The sequence below is a fragment of the Gasterosteus aculeatus genome, chromosome 18 (genome assembly GCF_964276395.1).
Source record: "Gasterosteus aculeatus chromosome 18, fGasAcu3.hap1.1, whole genome shotgun sequence".
Classification (NCBI taxonomy): Eukaryota; Metazoa; Chordata; class Actinopteri; order Perciformes; family Gasterosteidae; genus Gasterosteus; species Gasterosteus aculeatus.
Window position 1 is genome coordinate 5,960,570 of NC_135706.1, and position 25,094 is coordinate 5,985,663.

General features: G+C 44.7%; 1 protein-coding gene across 1 annotated transcript in view; it reads right to left on the minus strand.

Moving 5' to 3' along the window:
• The window catches only part of LOC120807940 (exostosin-1), a 182,567-nt gene that overhangs the window by 39,159 nt on the left and 118,314 nt on the right, over nt 1–25,094 (minus strand). Inside the window, exon 4 of the mRNA XM_078093028.1 lies at nt 2,571–2,664. Within this exon, the coding sequence (XP_077949154.1) occupies nt 2,571–2,664 (94 nt within the window). The remainder of the gene's footprint in view (nt 1–2,570; nt 2,665–25,094) is intronic.

Genomic DNA, 25,094 nt, shown 5'->3' on the forward strand with positions numbered 1-25,094 from the left:
ACTAATACACCGTGTTACCCTTTGGCGTCCATGGAGCCCCAGCTACATTCTAGCGGTTAATGGACATGATTCTCCGGCCCCACCAATGGTATGCAGCTGCCTATATTGACGACATCGTGATCCACAGTGACGACTGGGAGACTCACGTGAGCCAGCTGCGGGCTGTACTGGGGACCCTCCGGGCGGAAGGTCTCACGGCCAACCCAAAGAAGTGCCGTCTGGGCCTAGACGAGGCTTCTTACCAGGGCTACCGCATAGGACGGGGCAACGTGCGACCCCAGGATGCCAAGGTAGAGGCCATTCTTAGCTGGCCATGACCCAAGACCAAGGTAAAATCTTTCCTAGGTTTGGTGGGGTATTACCACCCCTTACTCCACGGTGGAGAAAGAGGCGCTCGCCCTAAAATGGGCACTGGACAAGCTTTGCTGCTACCTCCTGGGGCGGAGCTTCACCCTGACAGACCATGCCCCCCTGAAATGGATGGCGCAGGCCAAGGACTCCAACACCAGGGTCACCAGTGGCCGGCTCCCCGCTTCCTGCTGGGGCGGGGGAGTTGTGCCAACCCACGGGCGCAGCACCTTGGACAGCGCCTCAGGAGACAGCACGGGAGCAGAGATCAGCACCAAGGGCGGGGGCACCGACAAGCAAGAGGTCAGGTGACCAAAAGGGGAAACACCCTGCCCCCTCTGGAGACACCGAGCATCCCAGGTGCGGCTCATGAGGCTGATGAAGGTTGGCCACACTATAAAGGACCAACCATTCCAACAGCACGGAGAACTAGACGGGAGTGGGAGCTGGCCTCGCGCCGGGGCTCTTTTTGGTATGTGTGTTAATCCCCGTTGTTTTCTGTGCTTCCCGCAGTGCGGCCGAACAACCCGGGGGGACCTATTGAACCGAACCCTTAAAAGACGAAGAACCTGTTTTGTCCATTTACCTTTTTTTGTCGAAATAAACCGCACTCTTTTTTTTGTGCAGCCAGTCGTGTATCCGAGTGCTGTAATTTCACCCACACCCATTGGTTGCCACAATAAATTAAATCTTCTCTGTATTGTGATGCATGTTATATCACAATACACAGCCCTACTTACATGTAATAATAAATATGGAATTGATATTTTCAAACAAACTAAAGAAAATATCACATTCATGAAATGTATTTTCTGATAAACACACATCTAAAATATAATATATTCACTTCACGTAATGTTAATTGACAATCAGCACTGGTTGAGAGTGATCAACACATTGTCCCTGTCAAATGGGATGGATACATACTGTGTGGTGTCAACAGCAGATTTGGGACAGAAAAATTCAAAGTCTGATATTTTCATTTAAAGCTTGACTGGATTCTCAACTAAGTGAACCTGAGCGATAAAAGTAGATTCATGAAATAAGTGTGATCAGAGACACTGGTGTGATTAGTCCTCCTTTGTGAGATTACTTGTTCTTTTTTCTTGTCTTCCTCTAACATTACCTTTAAAAAATGACTTATTTTCCTTTTTTGTCGTATTTTTTTCTGTGCCCATTATAGTCTTGTTTCTGGTTAAAAAGCAATCCATTGAAATAATTGGAATGCATTTATTCTACCTGCTACTTTGGATATTTTCTTTAAAAACAATTTTAAGTAAAACCAATTGCTCATTAGTTTTGCCCAAAAACAGTGAAAACTATGATGACAAAAAGCCAAATATAGACTACAGAGAGGTTGATGACACTTTATCTTGTGTGTGTTTTTATATGTATAACCTGCAGGTTGCAATTTGCCTTGTGATGTTTCTTAATGGGTATTGTGACTTGTAAACAAATTCCTGTTATAAAAATCGACTCATTCTTCCATCTATATGGGGAAATCAGTTAGAAGTAGGGAGTAAAACGGGTACTCCTCATTCCAGCACTTCCTCTATGAGGCAAGCACAACATAATTAATTCCAAATCGACAATGTGAAGCGTTTCATCAACAGAATATTTAATTAGGAAGTTTGGAACAAGAAGAAGAAGAAGGTATACAACACAGCCAGGAGGTACAGTTTGATACCTAATGTCAAAACAACTGAGAGACAGAGAGTCACGAGGTGCTGATGGAAGAGGAACGCAGCTGTTTCTCTTCTCTGTGATCTGTGTATCTACAGAAACAGGCATTTTCTGTGGCAAGGAGATGACAGATTGTCAATAATAATGAGATCAACCGTTGCTAAGAGGAGGACGCGGAACTCTTTGATTTGGGCTCAGCTGGAGCTCGGTAAACTGTCAGATACATGGATGTAAAAAAAGAACAAGTAAGAGTTGGAGGCGTTGCCCCGTTCATTCACAAGAAAAATAATGACAGGTGCCCTAAAACACATTAGAACATTTTCACAAAAACAAAGAAAAGATATGAAAAGACACTAACTCATAAATATACTGGTGTAAATTTCCACCAAAATATCCCCGTAAATGTTTCAAGCTGGGCCTTTAATGCGCCAGTCTACTTAAAACAAAATGCATCTCAGATTGCTCACAGAGCCTTTACACACACTTGTACAACCTATGACACAACGCTGTGGTAAATAAGTACACACATACACACACACCTGCAGTGCCTCCAGAAAGCGGAAGGATCCAAGACGGCGGCCCCGGGGCACCAGGCAGAAACTCGAGTTATGAAGCAGTTCCTGGTAGTCAAACCTACAGAAACGGGTAAAAACAAAAAAATAACTTGGTTAGCTGATGACGGGAGGAAAACCCTGGCAAAAAAACAACTAAATCTTTCAAAAGTAAGGTGAGAGAAAGAAAGAGATTTCATAAAACGTGAGCTTTTAGAACGTAGGTTTATACCTTCAGCACTTGAAAACAAACACAGCTGAAATAATATATGTGTTGGAGAAGAAAAAGCAATCCACAGCTGTTCATACCAACCACCAGTGGCCCTCTAAGCACATTTCATCTGATCAAGACATGGTAAGAGAGAATCCTTCAGAGTTACCTTTAGTCAAGGATTTACTAAACTATTGATCTGACAGCAGGGTGAGTCTTCTCTGTGAGGTGAGATGAAGGTGAAAGCCGATACTTAAATTGTACCGGCAAAAGTATATTAGTGCAAATGATTCAGCTCACATAGTCTGTTTTCATGATAAATTACAGGTAGGAAACAGACTTAACAAAGTTAGCACCTGGTTACCAGAAAACAAGTTGTCTTTCCATTGCGTCTAAACAGGGTCAATACTATTTCAGTCAAATCAGTTATGTACGTATGGTGTATTTTAGACAACGAAACAATCTGGAGAAAGTATTTGCAATAAACATTCTCTCAAAGGTCAATCAAAAAATCTGAAGTCTTATCAAAAATATCCATTTTTATTGTTTGAATAACCCTGAATTACGTAACTGGGATTCCCTTTTCATTGTATGGTATACTAGAGATAATCATTTAATAAAATGTTCACCGTTTATGGTTGTATATAGTTGTTGTGAGATGATTGGCTACTTAAAAGGCTCATACATATAAACAGCACATAGATAAATAGAGAACCATATCAGACATTGAACTCATGTCCATTGTGATTTTTTATAAGGCAGACATCTCGCGATGCCTTTCAATAAGACTTGAACCATGCTCTCCTCCAACTTCTTCAATCAACTAGCAAGCCACTTCTGTATGTGACTTTAAAGCTGTGTGCATGTGTGTGTGTGTGTGTGTGTATGCGGGTTGGGGAGTGTGTTTGTGAGTGTACACACATGATCTCAGTGCTGGCCTGAGGAGATTTCCGATTGCAGCCTAATCTGTCAGGGGATCAACTGCCCCCCCCCAACTAGACACCTGTGTGTGTGTGTGTGTGTGTGTGTGTGTGTGTGTGTGTGTGTGTGTGTGTCTGTCTGTTTGTCTGTCTGTGCTGGTGCACGGGTGTGTGTGTGTGTGTGTGCATGCATGTGTCCACCCGCCTGCAAAGCCTGCCTCTGCAATCTGTGTGAAGTGTTTGTGATGAAAGAACGTCTGGCATATCACTTACTGTCACTGCACCAGTGTGTCTGTTTATCTGTGTGTGTGCATGTGTTTGTGTGATTGTGAAAAGAGGACGAGATTAAAATAAGATGTCAAGTTTGTCGACCAAAAGATAAGGTCATTCTAACTGACGCTGAGACACATGTAAAGACAGTTATTTGGGAACAATAACGCACGACTGATTTGACTCCAATTAAATCTTCAGCACACGGCTCCCCTGCCTCAAAGATTCAGGACAAAGTCCCACTCAGTGACCCTGAGCTTTCGTGATGATCTCAAATGAAAAAGCCTGGGATCATGAAGTGGAGCTGCTTCATCCTGACCACATTCTGGAATACAGGGGCTGTCCAGAAACTATAGGTGAACAAAATATAATATATAATATGTGTAACGACGTTAACGTAAACCCATTTTAACGGCGTCAATTTGTATTTTCTTGCAAGATTTTTTTGAAATGTTTTGCTATACATGTTGTGACCCAGCTACTTGATCCTATTTGAGGATCCTGCTACACTCCTACAAATGTCACTCATAAAACATGTAGAAAAGAAAACGAATCCAGCACCCGTCCATCATCTTATAGTAAAAACTCCCACCAGCACGACAGCATACCAATATATGATCGTATATTAAATCAACACGTAAATCCTTTTTTTCAGGCAAATCATTTCTAAGTACATACAAAAGCCTAACCCTTTAATTTTATTTTGTACCGCCATGTTTGGTCCATGTTGTTTTTCAATAAAATGAAAACATTTGCATGAAGCAAGCAATGCACTTTTCCATGGTGATAAGAGCATTAAAATGAAAAAGGGACATTTAGAATAGATCAAGATTTGCAATAAATTGTGATTGTGATTCATTTTGAGTTAACTATGACATAAATGCGATTAATCGTGATTAAATATTTAATTGTTTGACATCACTAATATATTATATACATATATATAATATAATACATTGTGGCATCACATAGGGAAAGGTATTAGATGGGTGCTACTTCCCCTTTAAGGGGCCGCCGCCCCCTACAAAATGGCAGCTGCAGTCCGACTACAGTTCCCAGAAGGCCTCAACACCTACACAGGTGTAAGTGTATAGACCACCAACTTAAGGGTGGGACAAGGGGAAGGAAAGGAGGAATGTATTGGGAGAGAAAGACGGGAACCATACACAGTGACACCTGCCATCAGTAGCTAACATCCACACACTGTAGTCGCAGCTACAGGAGCCATGTTGGGTTAAGTGTCTTGCCCAAGGACACAACGACATGCAGGTTAGTCGGGCCTGGGATCGAACCGACAACCCTCTGATTGGAGGACGACCGTGCTCCCCACTCACCCACAGTCGCCCACAAAAGACAAAACAGACACTTGTCTGTGACTTTTGTGATTTTACATAATCAAAACAGAGCAAAACAGTGGTAAAAGGATCTTTCGTCTGAATTGTGTGGTCCCTGAATTAGTGTTGTTTTGGTAAGAACGGTCATCATCATCAATTGCACACTGTTCCCTTACATGCATTGCAAATGAAGGAGGGGATCAGCTGTAGAGGCTAGTTTAGACATGTTACTTCTAAGATATCAGGAGTCTGGCAAACAGATGCCCCTGTGACAATTTTATTCTCTTCGAAACCGTCCGAATGGGAGATGCTGCATGAGAAGGTCAGGATAAAAATCCTTCAGACCAGATAACGACTCCCACAATAAACCAACCGCGGAGGAGCTTCCAACACTCTCTGGTCCACACTTTTTGCCCCCGTCTTTGGCATTGATTGATTCAGCTGTCACAGCAGCCTCCTCATGGCTGTGTTTCCTTGTTTGGTTGCCCAGGGCAGCATTCCCATGAGTAGGTGTAACCTCCCAAGGATGGTTTCAGGTGATGGAGGCTTCCACATGCGCAGAAAAATAAAAAAAAACGCCATTCTGGTCGAGACGTGACATGGCAACAAATGCTTGGCATAGCATTACTTCTAGTGCAAGTAGAGAACTTTATTACCAGACTATTATCTTCTTAACCACTGTTTTACCAATAAAGAAAACCAAACTTAAATGTAGTAATTCACAGCATTTGAAAGAAAGAAGACATTGGGTAAGATCTCCAAGTAATGTTAGGACAATAGTAAAAGAAAAGAAAAGAAAGTCTTTCCTTTGCATTTTATGGTTTTAATCATCAAATCAATATGTAAAACATTAACCATTCATATGTCACAACTACTAGTCACGGCTTGGGTTTGTTTCCTTTCTTATTTTGTAGTTTTCTGCCTCTTCTGTCCCGGGGTAACTTCACCTCCTGCCTTGTCCTGTCATCCCCTGTGATTGTCTGATTGTTTCCACCTGTGTCCAATCACCTGCACCTTCCCGGTGTATTTAAGTCATGTGTGTCACTTGTTCCCTTGTTGCGTCATTGTTGCATGGCCGGAGGTCCTTGTCTGAGTGTTCCTGGTTCCTGTGTGCGTTTTTGCTCCTTGACCTTTTTTCTTTTTTCTTTTTGGTATTTTGACTATTAAACAATTTTTTGTTTTAAAACTCAGTGTTTGAGTCCTGCCTTCCCCACTCCTTGTGACACTACTGCATTAAAGTCTGCCCAGAATTGGTCCTTAAATCCACTTAACGAAATAACAATTACCAAGAAGCTGAAGAAAATAACAGAAATATCTACAATCAGGGAAGCTCACTGCCTATGTCTACTCAACATGTCAGTGTAGGTCTTTACCTATTTTTTTTTTATAGCAACTCAACTCACTCTATGCACACTGCGCTCCAATTGGGAAAGGTCAGGGAACAAGGACAGGGACCAGTTTGTGCTTTTGCCAATGCTTGATATACTGGGAGTAGATCCCATGAGAAACCCCAGCTTGTAGAAGAAGGAATCCGAGGACAAAAACTCTTCTCACTGGTGCACATTTTCTCAGCTAATCTATCCTCCCTTGTCCTTTATCTCAGATGCCTGTCTCAGTTTTGGCAGTCAGGGAAGTAGAGAGTATGCTTTGCCACTTGTTCCTGCATCTATTTGCATTCATTGTGAGTATGACTTTATACCTCTATCTATAGAATGTAAATCCCTTCACGTGGCAAGATGTGTACTGTATGTATATTTGTATAAGGAAAACAGTCTCTTCAAATAAAGATGTTTGATGGTAGGCCTACTCTTTACACTGTGAATGTCTATTACTGATGCAGATGAGTTTACATATAAACGTTAGTTGCAGTGGCGGCTTTGTGTTTTTGAAATATGGAATATACACAGGAAAATTTGTAAAATGAGATTTCTAAAACATATGCTTTTCCCGCACTTTCTCTCTGCCTGTCTGCATGCCTCAGCTGGACTGGGGCCCGGCCCAAAAGAGGCGGGTCTAGGAAGCAGTTTAGCCAATTAGCTAATGAGCGTCCTATAATAGATTCAGCCTTGGGACAGCAACAACACGATCCTGTAGATACACGCTCTGCAATATCAGGAGACTACGTCCCCTTCTCACTCATAAGGCTGCCCAGGTACTGATTCAGGCTCGTGTCATCTCACGCCTGGACTACTGCAACTTCCTCCTGGCAGGTCTCCCCGCTACCGCCATTCGACCTCTGCAGCTCATCCAGAATGCAGCAGCTTGACTGGTCTTTAACCTTCCGAAATTCTCCCACATTACTTCACTCCTCAGCTCTCTTCACTGGCTACCGGTGGCTGCCCGCATCCAGTTTAAAACCTTGGTGCTCACATACCATGCTGTGAATGGATCGGGTCCAGCTTACATCCAGGACATGGTCAAACCTGACATTCCAACCCACACTCTCCGCTCTGCATCTGCAAAACTGCTTGTTCCTCCCTCACTGAGAGCAAAACACTCAACAAGATCACTTTGTTGTCCTTCCTCCAAAATGGTGGAACAAAAAAGCCCTCTGATGACATCAGGACCGCAGAGAGACTTTACATCTTCCGCCGCCAACTAAAGACACACCTCTCCTGTGAGAACCTCAGTCCGTCCCAGATCGATAATTTTGTCGATACTGCTACAGGCTCTCTGAGAGTGGCGCTGGACGCTATTGCTCCTCTGGAAAGAAGAATAGCAACAAGAAGGAAGTCTGCTCCGTGGTATAACCCTCAAACACGGAACCTAAAGCAAACTGCGGAAACTTGAACGATTATGGTGTTCCACCAAATCAGAAGGATCTAGGCTAGTTTGGCAAGACAGCCTTAAAACATATAAGAAGGCTGTCCGTAACGCAAGAGCATCTTAATACTCATTATTAATAGAGAAAAATAAAAACAACTCAAGGTTTCTCTTCAGCACTGTAGCCAGACTGACAGAGTCACAGCTGTGTCGAGCCGTGTATTCCTTTGGACCTCACTAGTAATGACTTCATGAACTTCTTCAATGATAAGATTCTGACTACCAAAGAGAAAATTGATGGTCTCCTGCCTTCAACCAGTGCCGACCTGTCCTCCAATGTAGGAACCTTGGATGCAGCAGTGGGCCCTGCAAGTAGATCTTCTACTTGCATCGGACCAAGGACTCATCTCTTTTCTTGTCTTGCTGGACCTCAGTGCCGCATTTGATACCATAGACCATTGTATCCTTTTGCAGAGACTAGAACATTTAATTGGTATCAAAGGAACTGCACTCAGCTGGTTTAAATCCTACTTATCGGATCGATCCCAGTTTGTGCTTGTAAACGGTGAATCCTCAAAGACCACCAATGTTGGTCACGGAGTCCTACAAGGTTCTGTACTTGGACCAATTTTATTTACCGTCTATATGCTTCCTTTGGGCGATCTTATCAGGAAACACCGCATAAACTTCCATTGTTATGCAGACGATACTCAACTGCATCTGTCGATCAAGCCAGAAGAGACGGACCAGCTAGTTAGACTTCAAGAATGTCTTGGAGACATCAAAACTTGGATGACCGGCAACTTCCTGATGCTAAACTCAGAAAAAACGAAAGTTATCTTGATAGGCCCAGAGCGCCTTCGAAGCCAGCTGTCACATGATACAGTTTTTATGGATGGAATTGCTCTGGTACCCAGCAGCACCGTCAGGAATCTGGGAGTTCTCTACGACCAGGATATGACCTTCAACTCGCATATAAAGAAATCTTCAAGGACTGCCTATTTTCATCTACGTAACATATCAAAAATCAGGAACTTAGCAGAAAAATTAGTTCATGCGTTTGTCACTTCCAGGTGAGGCACCGTCGTATCTTAAAGAGCTTGTAACACCTTACTGCCCTACAAGGCAGCTGCGCTCCATAGATGCTGGGTTACTTGTTGTTCCTATGGTTTTAAAAAGTAGGCTGGGGGCCAGAGTTTTCAGTTATCAAGCTCCTCTTTTGTGGAACCAGGTTCCACTTTCAGTCAGGCTGGCAGATTCGGTCAACTCTTTTAAAGTAAAACTTAAAACTTTCGTCTTTGATTGTGCCTATAGTTGGCTGGCTCAGGTTAGCCCGGACCAGCCCTTAGTTAAGCTGCTATAGGCTTAGATTGCCGGGGACTTCTTAGGACACACCAAGCTCCTCTCTCACGCTCTCGTTCTACAATAATTCACGTCTTATTAATGCACATGACTAATTCAGCTTCTTTCCGGGAGTTGTGTGTGCTTTCTCCCCCAGCAGGTCTCCGTAGATCGCAGTTCCTTCTGGACCCTGGTCCTGACACCTGCCGTGGCCCTGCTGACGCCTGCTGCTGCCATCATCATCATTATTATTTTAGATATTAATCATATTATTGTACTCGTAAACCAACATTACCCTCCCCTACAGTCTCTGTGCTCTCTCTCCCCACAGGCTTCTGTGGATGGTGGTTCTATCTGATGGTGGTTGCCCCTGCAGTGGTCCTGCTGTGCACCTGGCTTACTACTCACAATTACTTGAATCATTTCTGTCATAGGAATTGCATGTATTATACATTGTTCATTCTGTACACATGGCATCCATTGTAGTCTGTCCATCCCGGGAGTGGGATCCCTCCTCTGACGTTCTCACTAAGGTTTCTTCCTTTTTTTCCCTCTTGGAAGGGTTTTTTCATTTTTTGGGGAGTTTTTCCTGTGCCGATGGTAGGTTTCGGGACAGAGGATGTTGTATGTGTACAGACTGTAAAGCCCTCTGAGGCAAATTTGTAATTTGAGATTTTGGGCTATACAAAATAAAATGAATTGAATTGAATTGAACCTCTTCAGACTCTACCTTGACTAAAAACACTAACAAATCCTAGCACTTAAATTGTAGTTATAATGGCTCTTATCTATAGCAAATTGTAGATCATATTATTTGATGAAATTGTAAATTACTTTCTTGTTTTTTTGTGGCCATATTCTAACCACTTTTGGTTGAAGTCCACTTATTTTAACTCGCTTCGGGTAAAAGCGTCAGCTAAATGACATGTAATGTAATGACACAAAGGGCTACTGACAACATATTAAAGGTATAGAGCTCATCCTTTTATTTTTCTCAACCAACAAAACAGTAGTCTATGAATGTATTTTGTATATCACAAACAATAGTAGCCACCACAAAAGATTTTCTGGGGGAAAATTGTGTATTCGTCCCCTTTTTACTTGCATAAGTTCTGATGCATAATGAGCCTTGGATCCACACTTTTCTGATCAGTATTTGTTTGCAGCGGGACACAGTTTGCATGGAGAAAACAAACGAAATGTGACAATGATCTCAAACTAATTTCATTGGAAAAAGAATAGTTGGATCATCTGGTATTTTCCTCTGTTTGGGAGAATGAAAGAGACAGGCAAAAATGACGAAAGAAAGATGCAGTTGGATGATACCCAGTAAGAAGGAATTATGAATGAATTCATACAACAGAGAATCACTCATGACATTTTAGCTGAAAAAAACTAAATTGTGTTGCTCACAATGAAGTAAAATGGTTCTCTCAGCACACTAAATAGTTTCAGGAGTGAGGGATCGATTTGAAGCCATACAGAGTAGACCCTAAGGTGTGGTTGGCACTGGTGAAAAATATGTTTTATATCTGAGGAGAAAAGACAAAACCTACAAAACCAAGTATCCCATAACAGGTAATACAATGGGAGAGCTCACGAGAAACATCTCTGACTGGCAGCCGGTTGTTCATTGTTAGAGTTAGATTATATTTGAAAGGTTTATTGTTTAGTCAGAAAGGTTCTCAACAATATTTTCAATACAAAGTAAGGTGCAAACAAAAAGCAGATATACCAATTTAGGGGGGAAAGTACACTGGTCTCTTTGTGCAGTTATTCAGGGTGTGTGAAGGCTCACATGAATTGTGTGGACCCAAAGGGTGTGTGTGTGTGTGTGTGTGTGTGTGTGTGTGTGTGTCTATAGCTTGTGTCTAAAGCAAACTGCTGTAGATCAGTATATTTCACACTTTGGTTGAGCTATGTGGCTTAACAAACATCAGATTAGTATCAGATTAGTGTCAAATTAACATATAACATACCTACTTACTACTAATATTGTAATCCTGTAGCATAACAGTTTACGGTTTTTTCAGGATGCAGTAGTCTGCTAATTACATAATCACTATTTCATTTTGGTACATTAACACACACCCCGTGTGACGCCCAGGCTTTCTGGGTAGTTGGTGACTGACTGTTGTGTTTTCTGTCATTCACCTTGCCTTTCGTTTAGACACCTGCCACCCTGTGTGCCGCCGCCCTCTGTGATTGTAAGCCCCGCCTCATTGCTCCCACCTCTGTCTCGTTCCCCTGTGTATTTAGTCTGTGTCTACTACCTGTCCTCTGCCAATTTGTCTCCTATTGTTCATGAGTGTACCAGCGAGTTAACCCAGTGTGCTGCCCCGTGTTTTGGTCCGCTTTTGTCCACCCTTGAAACTTTGCCCGCTGTTTTGGTTTCTGCGCCTACCTTGTCTGATTACCTGTGTGCCGAACGCCTGCTTGAAGTAACAACCTTGTTTTTTGAACCTGACTACCTCACCTCAAGTCTGCTTTTCGGTCCAGGTTCTTGTGGGTCCAAACTCCCCAACACTTCTGTTATATTTTGAGCAGCACAAATGTTGTCTTTTTTTTTTACCGGCTGAGAGCCCGAAACAACATACTGGTCCTGAAAACAACCTTGTCGTTAATTTCATGACTTCCAAATGATAAAATTGGAAGCATATCTTAGTTTGAGCAAATGACCCGTTCATGTGATAGTCAAACAAATGTCCCATGACAAACGCGGACCCTGCACATGGTTAATAAGGGCTACTGGTTGAATCAGTATGATGGGGACTCATTCTTGGGGGAATTATTACACAATTGAGATGGCACTTCATATGACACCCAAAGTGAGTAAGAAGAGCGTAACAAGCCCACATGGAATGGAGATACTGTGACATCTTTTTAGGAGAGGGAAGATTAGTAGCAATGAAAACGCATGTACAGTGGAGCTGATATTACCACAGCTAAGTGTTAAGCTAAGTAAACACATGAGAATCTTAGTGAGGCTTTAAGGCAAAGGTGGTCCAAACTCCATACACCAAGGGGAAATGTGCGGCGCTTTGAATTACTATAACAATTTAAAGCGCATATCTGAGAATCTGCCTCCTCAATAATAAACTCTTCAAAGAGCTGTGATCAAAACTAACTAACTGAGGAGAAAAGAGTGAGCTGCCTCATCCAAGTCTATGAGAACATGGCTCTTTGAAAGCAGTTTTAGTACTCGTCAAAGGGTCACCATGCCATTTGGTCCACCATCAAAGAGCATGCGATGGCATTTGTTTGCGTTCATGTTTGTGTGGGTGTGTGTGTGTGTGTTTGTTTGAAAGAGGGAGAGCGGCTACCTTCTCCACAGTTGGTCTTGTAAATGTGTGTGCCCACATTATTGCAGAGGCGTGCTTGTGCATTTGAAAGAGCTGCCGCTGATCCGCCGATCGTAGGTCAACAAATGGAATAACAAGCGGCGTACGGAAAATGTTTGATGCATTAAAGGCTTGCGCTGCAAATAGTGGGGAGAATTGGGGGTATGTTTGAGTGGAGACTTGTGAATTTAAGCTTTCATTTGCATACGTGGGTGTTTGTTTCTTTTTGTGCTGACTAAATGTCCTCGCAGGAATAGAAAAGATGTAAGGAAAAGTTGAGAACACTTTGACTACAACCAAAGTGGATTTAGGGTTTTGGGTTAAAGAGGAAGGTTAGATTTTTCAGTTCTGCTTCAAATAAACTGATTTTCCGATAAATATCCAGGAATCCAGAAATCTGACATCAAACAATATTAGTACATTTCTAATACCAATAGTCAGGCATGCAAGTCCAACCACAGAGACATCCACTGTTTTTTGTGGGTAAAATAGGATTCACTCATCTCACATTATGTTTTTTGAACAGCATGGATGTGGAAGAGAGGCTCTTATTTTATTATTTTGTACATTAAGTATTAAGTACATTAACTTCCTGTTTTTCTTGTTTTTGTCACAAGGTTATGTCTGTCTGTGCATTGTTGCCAATTTTTTCGTCTAAATGTAGCAGATGCAAGATATACTTATGTAGCGCCCCCTAGCCGTCCTGGCTATTTGAGTGGAGTGCGCTGCCCGAATTCTTAACTGTTTCTCTTTAATTAATGCTAGGTGACTACAATCTGCTAACCCTATATTTAAACTGTCAACACACATCAAACAGCCCGACACCAAATACAGTAATAAAACATTTACTTGAGCTATAATGTAACAGGAAGAACGATGAACAAAAATACACACAATACAAAACACAGAATAAGCACTGTGTTCACAGAAAAAACACAGAATAAGCCGGCAGGTAAATAACATTATATATATATATATATATATATATATATATATATATATATATATATGTATATATATATCGTGTGTGGGTACCCAAATAGCTGTCTGCTTACGTTGCAGGCCTGTTTGCAGGTGGAGGGGTCCTTGGAAACAAAACGGTGCCTTCGCGCTAAAGCGCCAACGGAAACAAACACACCCCCCTCGTCGTCCTCACGGTGTTGGCGAGGTGGGCGTGGGGCCGTCGTCCCGCGTCTTTTCTCGCGGGGTTGGGTGATCCAAGTCCGGGAACAGATACGGACGGAGTCGCCGGGTGGGCAACTCGCTGGCGGGGTTCCCGAAGGTACGCACTGAGCGGCCGGGTTGGCTACTCGCTGGCGGGGTTTGCGAAGACCCGCACCGAGCGGCCGGGTTGGCTACTCGCTGGCGGGGTTTGCGAAGATACGCACTGAGCGGCCGGGTTGGCTACTCGCTGGCGGGGTTTGCGAGGCGGGACTTGGGGTGTCGTCCCTGCGGTCCACCGCTGGGATTAGTTATCCGCGTCCAGGGACCGATCGTGGACTCCGTCGCCGGGTTGACTACTCGTCCACTCTCTCTCTATCCCCTCTTTCCTCCGCTCCCTCGAACTCGTCCTTTTTCGCTCTTTTTCCCAAACTCTCCTTTTTTCTCCCCTCCCGCGTCTTTTTTCTCTCCTCCGGAACTCCTCTTCAACGTCACTTCCCCTCCCCTTTTTTGGGGCTAACGTACCTCTCCACCAATACAATTTTTTAAACAAACAGGATACATTAGTTATGTCACAAGGGTAAACATCCACAAACACCATAATCTCCGACCCCACACACTTTTCCCACAGGGCTACATCCTCCCCTTACTAAATGTCTAAATGTCCTCATAGACATAAACCATGCCATTTTAACCTTTTAACTATGTAGAGAAAGAGTTTATCAGAACTGAGTTACTAACTCGGAAATACAGAGGATCTAGTTTTCCCCTAGTTTGATAATGATACCTCTATGAACAATTGTTAATGCTTGCTCACTAGCTTTTCCAGGTTCATCATAGGTAAGTCGCAATACTGGTTTTATTTGTCTTTTTTCACGTATCCGTGGTCTAAGTACTCTGTGGGTTTTAGTTTTAGAGCTCAGTCTTTCTTTTGGTGCACTGACATTGTTTCTCCCATCTTGGTCTCTTTCAGAGTCATAGGGGGCAGTGTTGGTCACAGGGGGCCCTTCCTCTTCCTCTGTCTCATGCTCCTCAGTGGCACAGTCAGGAGTCAGTTCTCTGGCCTCCTCGTTCTCTGAGCTCTCTGAATCTCCATCAGACACTTCTCTCCTCTTCAGTAGACGCTCCAGATACTCCCGGTATGGTCGACATGACCTGTTACCCTCCACATCAGACGAGGAATCTGTTGTCTCTGGGGCCTCTTCTCTTTGACTCCTAATCGGTTGTCTTTGTCTCTTACTGATTGCACGTGTTCTCGGTCTCACCGGGTCTTCACAAGCTGGACCTGGTGGGATCCTCACGAATGGCTCAATAGGTAAGATGTGATCTCGATGGATTGTCCTAACTCCCCCTCTGCCTCCCTCAGGTCTCACCCGGAATACAGGTAGGTTTGGCATCTTTCCTACCACCACATGGGGTATAGAACTCCATCGGCCGTCAAGCTTGTGTCTCCCTTTGAGTCCTAAATTCTTCAGCAGAACACGGTCTCCTTCCTCTATGCTCTGAAAACTGACCTTCTGGTCATAGGCCCTCTTGTTTCGCAGGTTAGTCTTGTCTGCAGCTTGACAAGCCAGTTCATAGGCTCTTTGCAGGTCACGCTTCAGGCTTTCAACATACTGGTAATGATTTCTTTCCTGGCTCCCAGGTTGAGTTGTGTTGAAACACAGGTCTACTGGTAGTCTTGCTTCCCTACCGAACATCAAGTAGTGAGGAGAATATCCAGTTGCGTCACTCTTCGTGCTGTTGTATGCATGCACTAACGAGGCTACATGCTGACTCCAGGATCTCTTCTTCTCTTGTCCCAATGTTGCCAGCATGGAGAGCAGTGTACGGTTGAAACGCTCCGGCTGTGGATCTCCTTGGGGATGATACGGAGTTGCTCGTGATTTCCGTATTCCCAAAGTTGTCAGCATCTCTTTGATCAGTCTCGACTCAAAATCTCTCCCCTGATCAGAATGAATCCTTGCAGGTAAACCATAGTGTACGAAATACTTTTCGACTAGGATCTGTGCAACTGTGAGGGCTTTCTGATTCCTCGCAGGGAAGGCTTGAGCGTATCTGGTATAATGGTCTGTCACAACCAGGACGTTACTAATGCCTCTGGAATCGGGTTCCATTGACAAAAAGTCAATACACACCAGGTCCAACGGACCACTGCTAGTGATGTGATGTAGTGGAGCGGCTTTCTTCGCAGGCGCTTTGCGAGTGATGCAAAGTCCACAATTTCGAACATACTGCTCCGCATCCTGAGCCATCTTTGCCCAGTAGAATCTTGCTCTTAGGAGGTCAGTCAGCCTTTCCACGCCCAAGTGGCCCATGTCATCATGAAGAGAGTGCAACACCACTTCTCTGAGCTGGGAGGGCAGCACCAGCTGCAGTGTCTCCTCTACAGCTTTCTTGCTTGCCCTGAACAGAAGCCCATCCCTCATCACAAGTCTGCCAATTTCCCTCTTCATCAGTAGCACCTCCGGGTTTAAGTCGTTGCCACTAGGCCAAACTCCCTGTTTCACAGCCTCAATCACTTGTCCAACCACTGGGTCTCTCTTTTGAGCAGCCATTAAATCTGCTTTTGAAAGTTGCTCCAGTGAGCTCAAGTGTGACTGTGACGGAAAGGCATACACCTCAGGATTACTGCCTGGGGTGTCTCCTAATGGTTCCACTTGTCTCTGAGATGTGTCAGGTACTTCTTCCACTTGCACCCCTTGACATATGGACTTCACCACATTTGGGGACAGGCTACCCCATTCTCTATCCTCCACATCCTCAGGGATGTTGCGGGACAACAAGTCAGCATCTATGTTTGCTTTACCAGGCCTATACTGTACATCGAAATCATAGGTAGCCAAGGCTGCCAGCCAACGATGACCCGTCGCATTGAGTTTCGCCGTGGTAAGTACATAGGTCAACGGATTATTATCTGTGCGTACAGAAAACTTGGCTCCGTAAAGGTAGTCGTGAAACTTGTCCACTACAGCCCACTTCAGCGCAAGGAACTCTAACTGATGTACTGGATATCGCTGTTCTGGAGAGCTCAATTTTCAGCTGGCAAAGGCCACGGGCCGTAGCCCTTCTGGGTGTTCCTGGTACAGTACCGCACCAATCCCTTTGAAACTTGCATCAGTATGTAAAACATAGGGCTTGTTAGCATCGGCAAATGCCAACACTGGGGCATTAATCAGGCATTGAATGATGCGATTGAAAGCGTCCGTGCAGGATTGGTCCCATCGGTCATTGAATGGTTCTGAAGCTTTAAAGTAGGTCTTTGTCTTGTCCATGACCTGCTTCTTTCCAGGCTGATTAGGCGCATAGCCCTTTGTCAGTTCAGTGAGGGGCCTAACAATGGAGGAGTAATTCGCTATGAAGCGTCTGTAATACCCGCAGAAACCTAAGAAGGATCGCAGTGACTTAAGGTCTGTGGGTTTAGGCCACCTAGTGACTGCTTCTATCTTTTCAGGGTCAGTAGCAACACCGTCGGCTGACACGATGTGGCCTACATACTTGACCCTGGGTTGACAAAATTGACACTTGTCCAGGGAGAGTTTTAGCCCTACCTCTTCAAGTCTGTCTAACACCCGCAGGAGGCGCGCTTCGTGCTCTTCCAAGGATCGTCCAAAGACAATGAGATTGTCTAAATAAACTAACACTTGTTGGAGATTCATATCGCCGACCGCTTTCTCCATAAGGCGTTGGAACGTGGCAGGCGCTCCTGTTATGCCCTGGGGCATCCTGTCAAATTGGAAGAATCCAAGGGGGCAGATGAAGGCGGTTTTCTCTTTATCTTCGTCTGCCATGGCAATCTGGTAGTACCCGCTGCGCAGATCGAGGACTGAAAACCCCTTGCTCCCAGTTAAGCAATCCAACGCATCATCTATGCGAGGAGTTGTGTACTGGTCTGGAATTGTACGCCTATTAAGGGTCCTATAGTCAATACACATTCTGATACGCCCATTTTTCTTTCTGGCTATCACAATTGGTGATGCATACTGGCTGCGTGACTCCGTAATGATCCCAGCATTCAACAACTCCTGCAAGTGCTTGTGGACATCATCAATATCGGCTGGGGCGAGGCGTCTGGAACGTTCTCTGAAGGGCTTTGGGTCGGTCATCCGGATATTGTGCTCCACGTCCTTTGCCAGGCCGACATCCCACTCGTGCAACGAGAACACTTCTGCTCGCTCACACAGCTTTTGACGGAGTCGCTCTTTCCATTGATGGGGGATGGGAGAGTCACCAAACTGAAGTAGTTCAGGATCTAACTTGGTTGGGACAGTCTCAGCTCCCGCCTTTGGTGATGGGACTACTGGATCAGCGTGGCACAGTTGTCCTAGGACTATTCCCACTGGGATGACTATATCCTTCCGAGACTCATTCATGATCAACACAGTGAAATGGCCTTCCTCCACTGCTGCACTTTGTATCACCATCGGCTGCAGCAGCACCCCCGCTGGTAAAGGAGCAGTGGGGGAGGCTTCAACCATCAGCATGTCCTTCTTCAGAGGCTGCTTCAACTCTACGTCACAGCTGACACAGCATTCAGCAGGAGGTAAGATCAGCGAGCACGGACCCATCCACTTCACACATCCCACCTCATCCTCTTCTCCCTCAGCGGTTGATTGGTCTGTGTGCACGACCGGGTCCCTTGCTTTAATGCCTAGCGTCTGGGCAATGTCGACTCCGGTGGTCTCTTTGCACAGTCTGGAAAGCCTCTGAAAAAGGTTGGCATTCGTGCCTAAGATCACAGGAGTCTGCTCAGGACTTGAGGGGCTAGGGCAAATCAGAGCCAAGACTGACAGGGGCTCTTTGGTGCCTGTGACCTTCTCTGGAAACGCCATATCCACCACCACATATCCCAAGTAGGGGTAACTGTTTTCGCTCAAACCCCATATGGCCAACCCCGACACTGGCTGGATAGCGACATTAGGCAAGTGACGCTTGTACCAGGACTCAAAGATTATCGTGACTTGAGAGCCGCTATCAAGGAGAGCATTGCACTGTTGTCCATTTATCTTCACTGGTACAATGGACGAGGGGCCAATCAATCCCTGGGGAATGTCTCCTTGCAGTATGGTTATCTCACTTTTCTTAGCTGAACACACGGTGTGACTGCTTCCTGTGGCTTGAGCTGATGATTCACCCTGTTTAGCTTTCTTTAGAGATTGGATCAACTTCTGGATTACTTTGGCTTGATTCTCTGCATTATGACATTTGGCAGAGAAATGGCCGTTTTCACCACAGCGATAACAAAAGTTCTCATCACACTTGAAAGATGGTTGCCTTGATGGCTCTACCCTTAGCGCTGATGCAGCAGATTCTGAGACTTTTGGCGGTTGGCCTGCTATTTGCTCTTGCAGGTTCTTCACTTGTTTCCTCAGGGCAGCTACTTCCTCTTCACTGCCTGTCTCTGGGCTGAGTACTTTTGGAAGTGATGCATGTTCTTTACTATATGCTACAGGGTGGCTAGATAAAGACCTCATGGCTGTGAACATTGATTTGAGTTCTTTAACTTCAGATCTCAAATGTTCAACCTCCTCTTGTCTACTGTCAATGGCAGGCCAAGCATGAACTCCCTGGATAGACGTGTGAAGCTTTTTCCTTGAAGACTCATACTCCTCCTCGTTGCGGATATCACTCAGGAGTTCCAAGAAAGTTGGCGGATCTGCTTTCCGTTCCCTGAGTTTGAGCTGTACAAGCATCATATCAGAGTGGACAGCACCTCTCAGCAGCTGCTCCACTCGAGCATGGTCGACGCGGCCTGGAGGGAGACCTCCACGACGAACCACCTTGGTCAATGACAACTCCAAGCGCCTAAGAAAGTCAGACAACCTTTCCTTGGGCTGCTGCTGTAACAACCTAAAGGCAAAATACAAGTCCTCGCCGGTCTCAGCAGACCCAAAAGCACTCTCAATGGCCTCTAAGCACCGAGCTGGACTAACCTCTGGATCCGCAGTCCTCACAGCTTTCACAACAGCTAACGCCGGCCCCTTCAGACATTCCATGATACGCCGTCGTTTCTCCTTGGCCGAACACTCGCTCTCCTCAACCATCAGGTGTGCATGCTCCAACCAATGCTCCAACGACTCTTCCCCAGATGGGGTTGGCACAGTACCAGAGAACACTCTTAAACGGCGGTAACTGCTGTTCTCACCAGATGGTTTCTCCATCTTGGCTAGCAAATCACCTACCGCACGAATAATGGACTCGGCCGAACCATCAGCCGGTTGATCTTCCAACAAACGTTTTAACGGGCTTGGAGAAACATTTTCGACAGGACTTTCAGCAGCTATAATGATCCTCCAATTTTCTGTTGTGCCCTCCGGCAGCAGTTCCAAAGGGACTGTAGTGAGGTCCACCTTTCCTCTGCACTCGCAGAGCACTTTTAGACGGTTCAGTTTCATGCTCACTGTCCGTCCTCTCACTCGCACTCGGCCTAAGGCTTTGACTTACTTGAGCTATAATGTAACAGGAAGAACGATGAACAAAAATACACACAATACAACACACAGAATAAGCCGGCAGGTAAATAACATATATATATATATATCGTGTGTGGGTACCCAAATAGCTGTCCGCTTACGTTGCAGGCCTGTTTGCAGGTGGAGGGGTCCTTGGAAACAAAACGGTGCCTTCGCGCTAAAGCGCCAATGGAAACAAACACACCCCCCTCGTCGTCCTCACGGTGTTGGCGAGGTGGGCGTGGGGCCGTCGTCCCGCGTCTTTTCTCGCGGGGTTGGGTGATCCAAGACCGGGAACAGATACGGACGGAGTCGCCGGGTGGGCAACTCGCTGGCGGGGTTCCCGAAGATACGCACTGAGCGGCCGGGTTGGCTACTCGCTGGCGGGGTTTGCGAAGACCCGCACCGAGCGGCCGGGTTGGCTACTCGCTGGCGGGGTTTGCGAGGCGGGACTTGGGGTGTCGTCCCTGCGGTCCACCGCTGGGATTAGTTATCCGCGTCCAGGGACCGATCGTGGACTCCGTCGCCGGGTTGACTACTCGTCCACTCTCTCTCTATCCCCTCTTTCCTCCGCTCCCTCGAACTCGTCCTTTTTCGCTCTTTTTCCCAAACTCTCCTTTTTTCTCCCCTCCCGCGTCTTTTTTCTCTCCTCCGGAACTCCTCTTCAACGTCACATCCCCTCCCCTTTTTTGGGGCTAACGTACCTCTCCACCAATACAATTTTTTAAACAAACAGGATACATTAGTTATGTCACAAGGGTAAACATCCACAAACACCATCATCTCCGACCCCACACACTTTTCCCACAGGGCTACACATATATTGTTTTCCTCTTTATCTTTAATGCAAATTTTCTATACGTGTAGTCAGCAAAAAAAAACAGGAAGTAGTCTAAAACGGTGAGACGTAGTGATTGGAAGACTGGACCATTATACTGACTGGGTTCTTTGAATCTCGCTCAGTAAAATGAACAAATCTTATTTCGAGTCGTTCATTTCAACTGGGGTGGATGCTCAACATTTTACAGCCAATCCCCGCCTAAATACGTCCACTGCAAACACGTATCATATTCTCATGTAGGTTAGTGCATGTAACGGTGTGGTGTAACAGTGATCCAGCGTGTTCTCCTCTCTGATTGGGCATTTAATAAACGGTTTGTATCTAGGACGTTCATGGCTGAGATTTCCTTTGTTAAAGTCCCCAAGGACAATATCTTTGGAGTTATCGGGGTAGAAGCAGATTGCGCCACCCTTCGTCTTGCCAGAGAGCTCCGTGTCGCGGTCCGCTCTGAGCAGCTTGAAGCCCGCCAGCTGGAGCGCAGAGTGCGGTATCGATCCACAAAGTCAGGTCTCCGTGAAGAACAAAATGGAGCATGTAGAAAGGTTTTCACGCAAATATCTGTACTTTCTACTCCTTACATTTTAAAAACAGCCTTGTTACTTCCGGCTTGTCGTAGTTCAAAAACACACAAACACAAAAACCCATCTAGATAAACGGCGCTATGCGGACAGAGTGAATGTGATTGTGTTTGGGTGAGAAGTATAAACATTTAGCATCCAGACACCCGATTGGTTTTCTCCGCGATGCGCCGCCAGATTGGAGCGACACCGGGTGGAAAAAGTGGTCGGTGGAAAGTCGGTATTTAGCGACATGGACCCTCCTCCTCTTCCTCACGCAGATTTGTCCTAAATGTTTTTTCTAACTTTATTGAGAGTCTGGCACAACTCAGCGACTTGCAAGTAGTGCAGCGTATTAAATAAAGTGATGTGTGTCTTAATGCGGCTTTGGAAATGAACACAAAGGGATTCTGTATTTGCTCATGAAGCCTGAACATACTGGTTATTTTGATAACCGACCGCTGCCAGTTCAGTGTTTCTCATCATTATAAACAGGGGTGAGCCCCTCACCCCGTAAAAAGTCAGCCCCCCCCCTTCATGACGTAGTGAACCTGGGGGAGACACTGCAGTCTACCGAATCAATGCTAACAACGTGTGTGTGACTCGTGTCACTGTAAAATGGGTTGTGGTTTTATGTGTTTTAAGTCAGATACATTTGTTGTTCTCTTGTGTCTCTGAATGTCGCCATGTTTCCACCATCCCAACGGCAGGTCACGTGATCTGCAGGCACCTTTTGATCACATTGTAACGGACTGACGTGTTGTGTGAGCGAGGTTACGCATTAAGAGTTTGTCCGTAATGGAATTTCTTACATTACTTTTACTTTTATACTTTAAGTAGTTTTGAAACCAGTACTTTTATACTTTTACTTAAGTAAAAAGCTTGAGTTGATACTTCAACTTCTATAGGAGTCTTTTTAAACCATAGTATCTGTACTTCTACTTGAGTAATGAATGTGAATACTTTTGACACCTCTGCTAGTGAGACGTGAAGAACGTGAGGGCAGCTGCCTGACTCGGCAGAATTGGAGCGTCAACAATGAAGTTAATATTCGAGATAGCCTAAAGTTAGCAACGCCAAGTGAAGAAATGATCGTGTTAATCACGAATGTGACGGAGAGGGAGAACTCTGCCTGGATTTTGATTTGATACTTTGACGTTTTTCCTGTGGACTAAATGGATGAGATTTGAGTATTTCGCTCGCGTCATGAGACTGTTGAAGGGCATTTCCACTTGAAATGTATTTTTCTCATTGTTTGGACTGAAACCATTTTCTGGTTCAAACAACAATTGGTCACCGTTGTTGATTTTCTGTCAAGTTAAACTGTAATGAATCTGTATTATCCATTACAAGGTATTTTCAATATTCTTAAGCTGTGAATGAACGGTGTTTAATTCTATTTATTTAGATAAATATGCTAGTATATATTTGAGGGCTCAGGTTTAGTATGTTTGCCAACCTTAGTCACATGTTTGAGTTACAACTGTGAAGGGTGATTTTGAGTAACCAACATATCTCTATACACTTTGTATTCATTTTATTTTCCTAATGGAGTTAGCATAAGAAATCATCACTAATTATCTTTTTCATCTTCATCTTCTCTGAAGTAGGGGCGTTTCATCCTCTGCCGGTATATGGTAGTTGGGGGAAATACAGGGTAAGTTGCAAATACAGACACTTGTGCTGTATTAGGTCACTTAGGTCATCACCGTGATATGAACAAATCCTAAGGCCTAGACTATTAGGCTTTTAATAGTAGGTTTGAGACTAGTAGGTCTGGGGGTTAGGGACTCCGATACTTTAATCTCCAACCTGTCAGGGAAGAGTTATTTATCCCTTCTAAGCGGACGTAGGTCCTCTTCGCTACATAAACACTTTGTTTTGTCTAAAATACCACCTACATAATTTGAACTGCGTCAGTTGAGAACATTCACACAGTAGCCAAGTTTCCAAACAAATGCAGCACAAACTAAATTATAGCCTGTTTCCATCCACAAGCAGCAGCGATTATAAGGATCTAGTGTAGCGAGTGAGACAAAGTGACGCATTTAAACAAGCGCCAGTCAAACAGTGCAATTCAACTTACAATGTAACATTACATTTTCTGGAAGTTTGAGGAGGGTCCAATGTTTTATCCTGCTGTTTTTTGTCTCTCCAGTGAACTTCATGATTTTTCTATTTTTTTTCCGTCGCAGTTTGACATATTTATGTTGTTTTAAACTCGGGCTGTACATGCACTGTACGCATCCCTGTGCGTACTCACTGGAAATGCTTGAGTGCGCTTCCCCGTTGCATGGCTTGTAACCTTCATACTCAAACAACAGCCGCCCCGGAGGCCTCTGCTAGGAGCCGGCCAGGCAGAGGTCAGGGAGCCCAAGAGCCCCAGAGGAGGCTCCTCAGTGTCCAAGGGTGCAACATGGTGTTTGACCAAACCACTTTGAAGAGAAAATGTCGTTATTAAACCAGGTCTTCTCTCTTGAAGTTTCCTCACAGACACGCTTGTGTGTGTGTGTGTGAGGGGGAATTCAAGGAAGAATCATTTGTCTGTTTATTGCTGTATTGCTGCAACTTTGAGTGAAGAAGATTTCCATATTTATCAGTGTGTGTGTGTGTGTGTGTGTGTGTGTGTGTGTGTGTGTGTACGTAAACATCACAGCTGAGGCTGAGTTGAAACACAGGTCTCTAGGCTGTTATTAAAGCATAAAGTTGCAGACTGGTCTGGCTCAGAATATTAATGCAAGTTGGGTAGTTGTAACAGCAGCAACTTTGAAGCTGTATATAGAGGATCAGTTACTGATTCAACAGAACAAGACATGCATTTGTTGGGTAGACATTCTTTCAAAAAATAAAACGTTAGAAGCTTCCTGCTGTCCAGCCAGTCCATTGTGACCTTTGAGGGTCGACGTCCTTTTGCTCCCACAACACCTCGGACACAAATTCTCTTAAAAGTGGAAAAAAGCTGCCAACTCTGCATCTTCATTTTCGTCTTTTTTTTCAAGCATAAATCAACAGGTGATGAGTTGACCTTTCCAAATCACGGACATGGGTTGTTATCGTGTGTGTTATCAGCAGCCTGTGTGTGTATGTATGTGTGTGTGTGTGTGTGTGTGTGTGTGTGTGTGTGTGTGTGTGTGTGTGTGTGTGTGTGTGTGAAGATTCTGAACATGAACTACAAATATGTGAGTTGTAAAAGTGTGTCAAGATAAGATTGTGAAGTGTGATGACGGATGTGAACTTTTTGGGATATTTCCTCTACCCGCACTCTCCGCTCTGCATCTGCAAAACGGCTCGTCCCTCCCTCACTGAGAGCAAAACACTCGA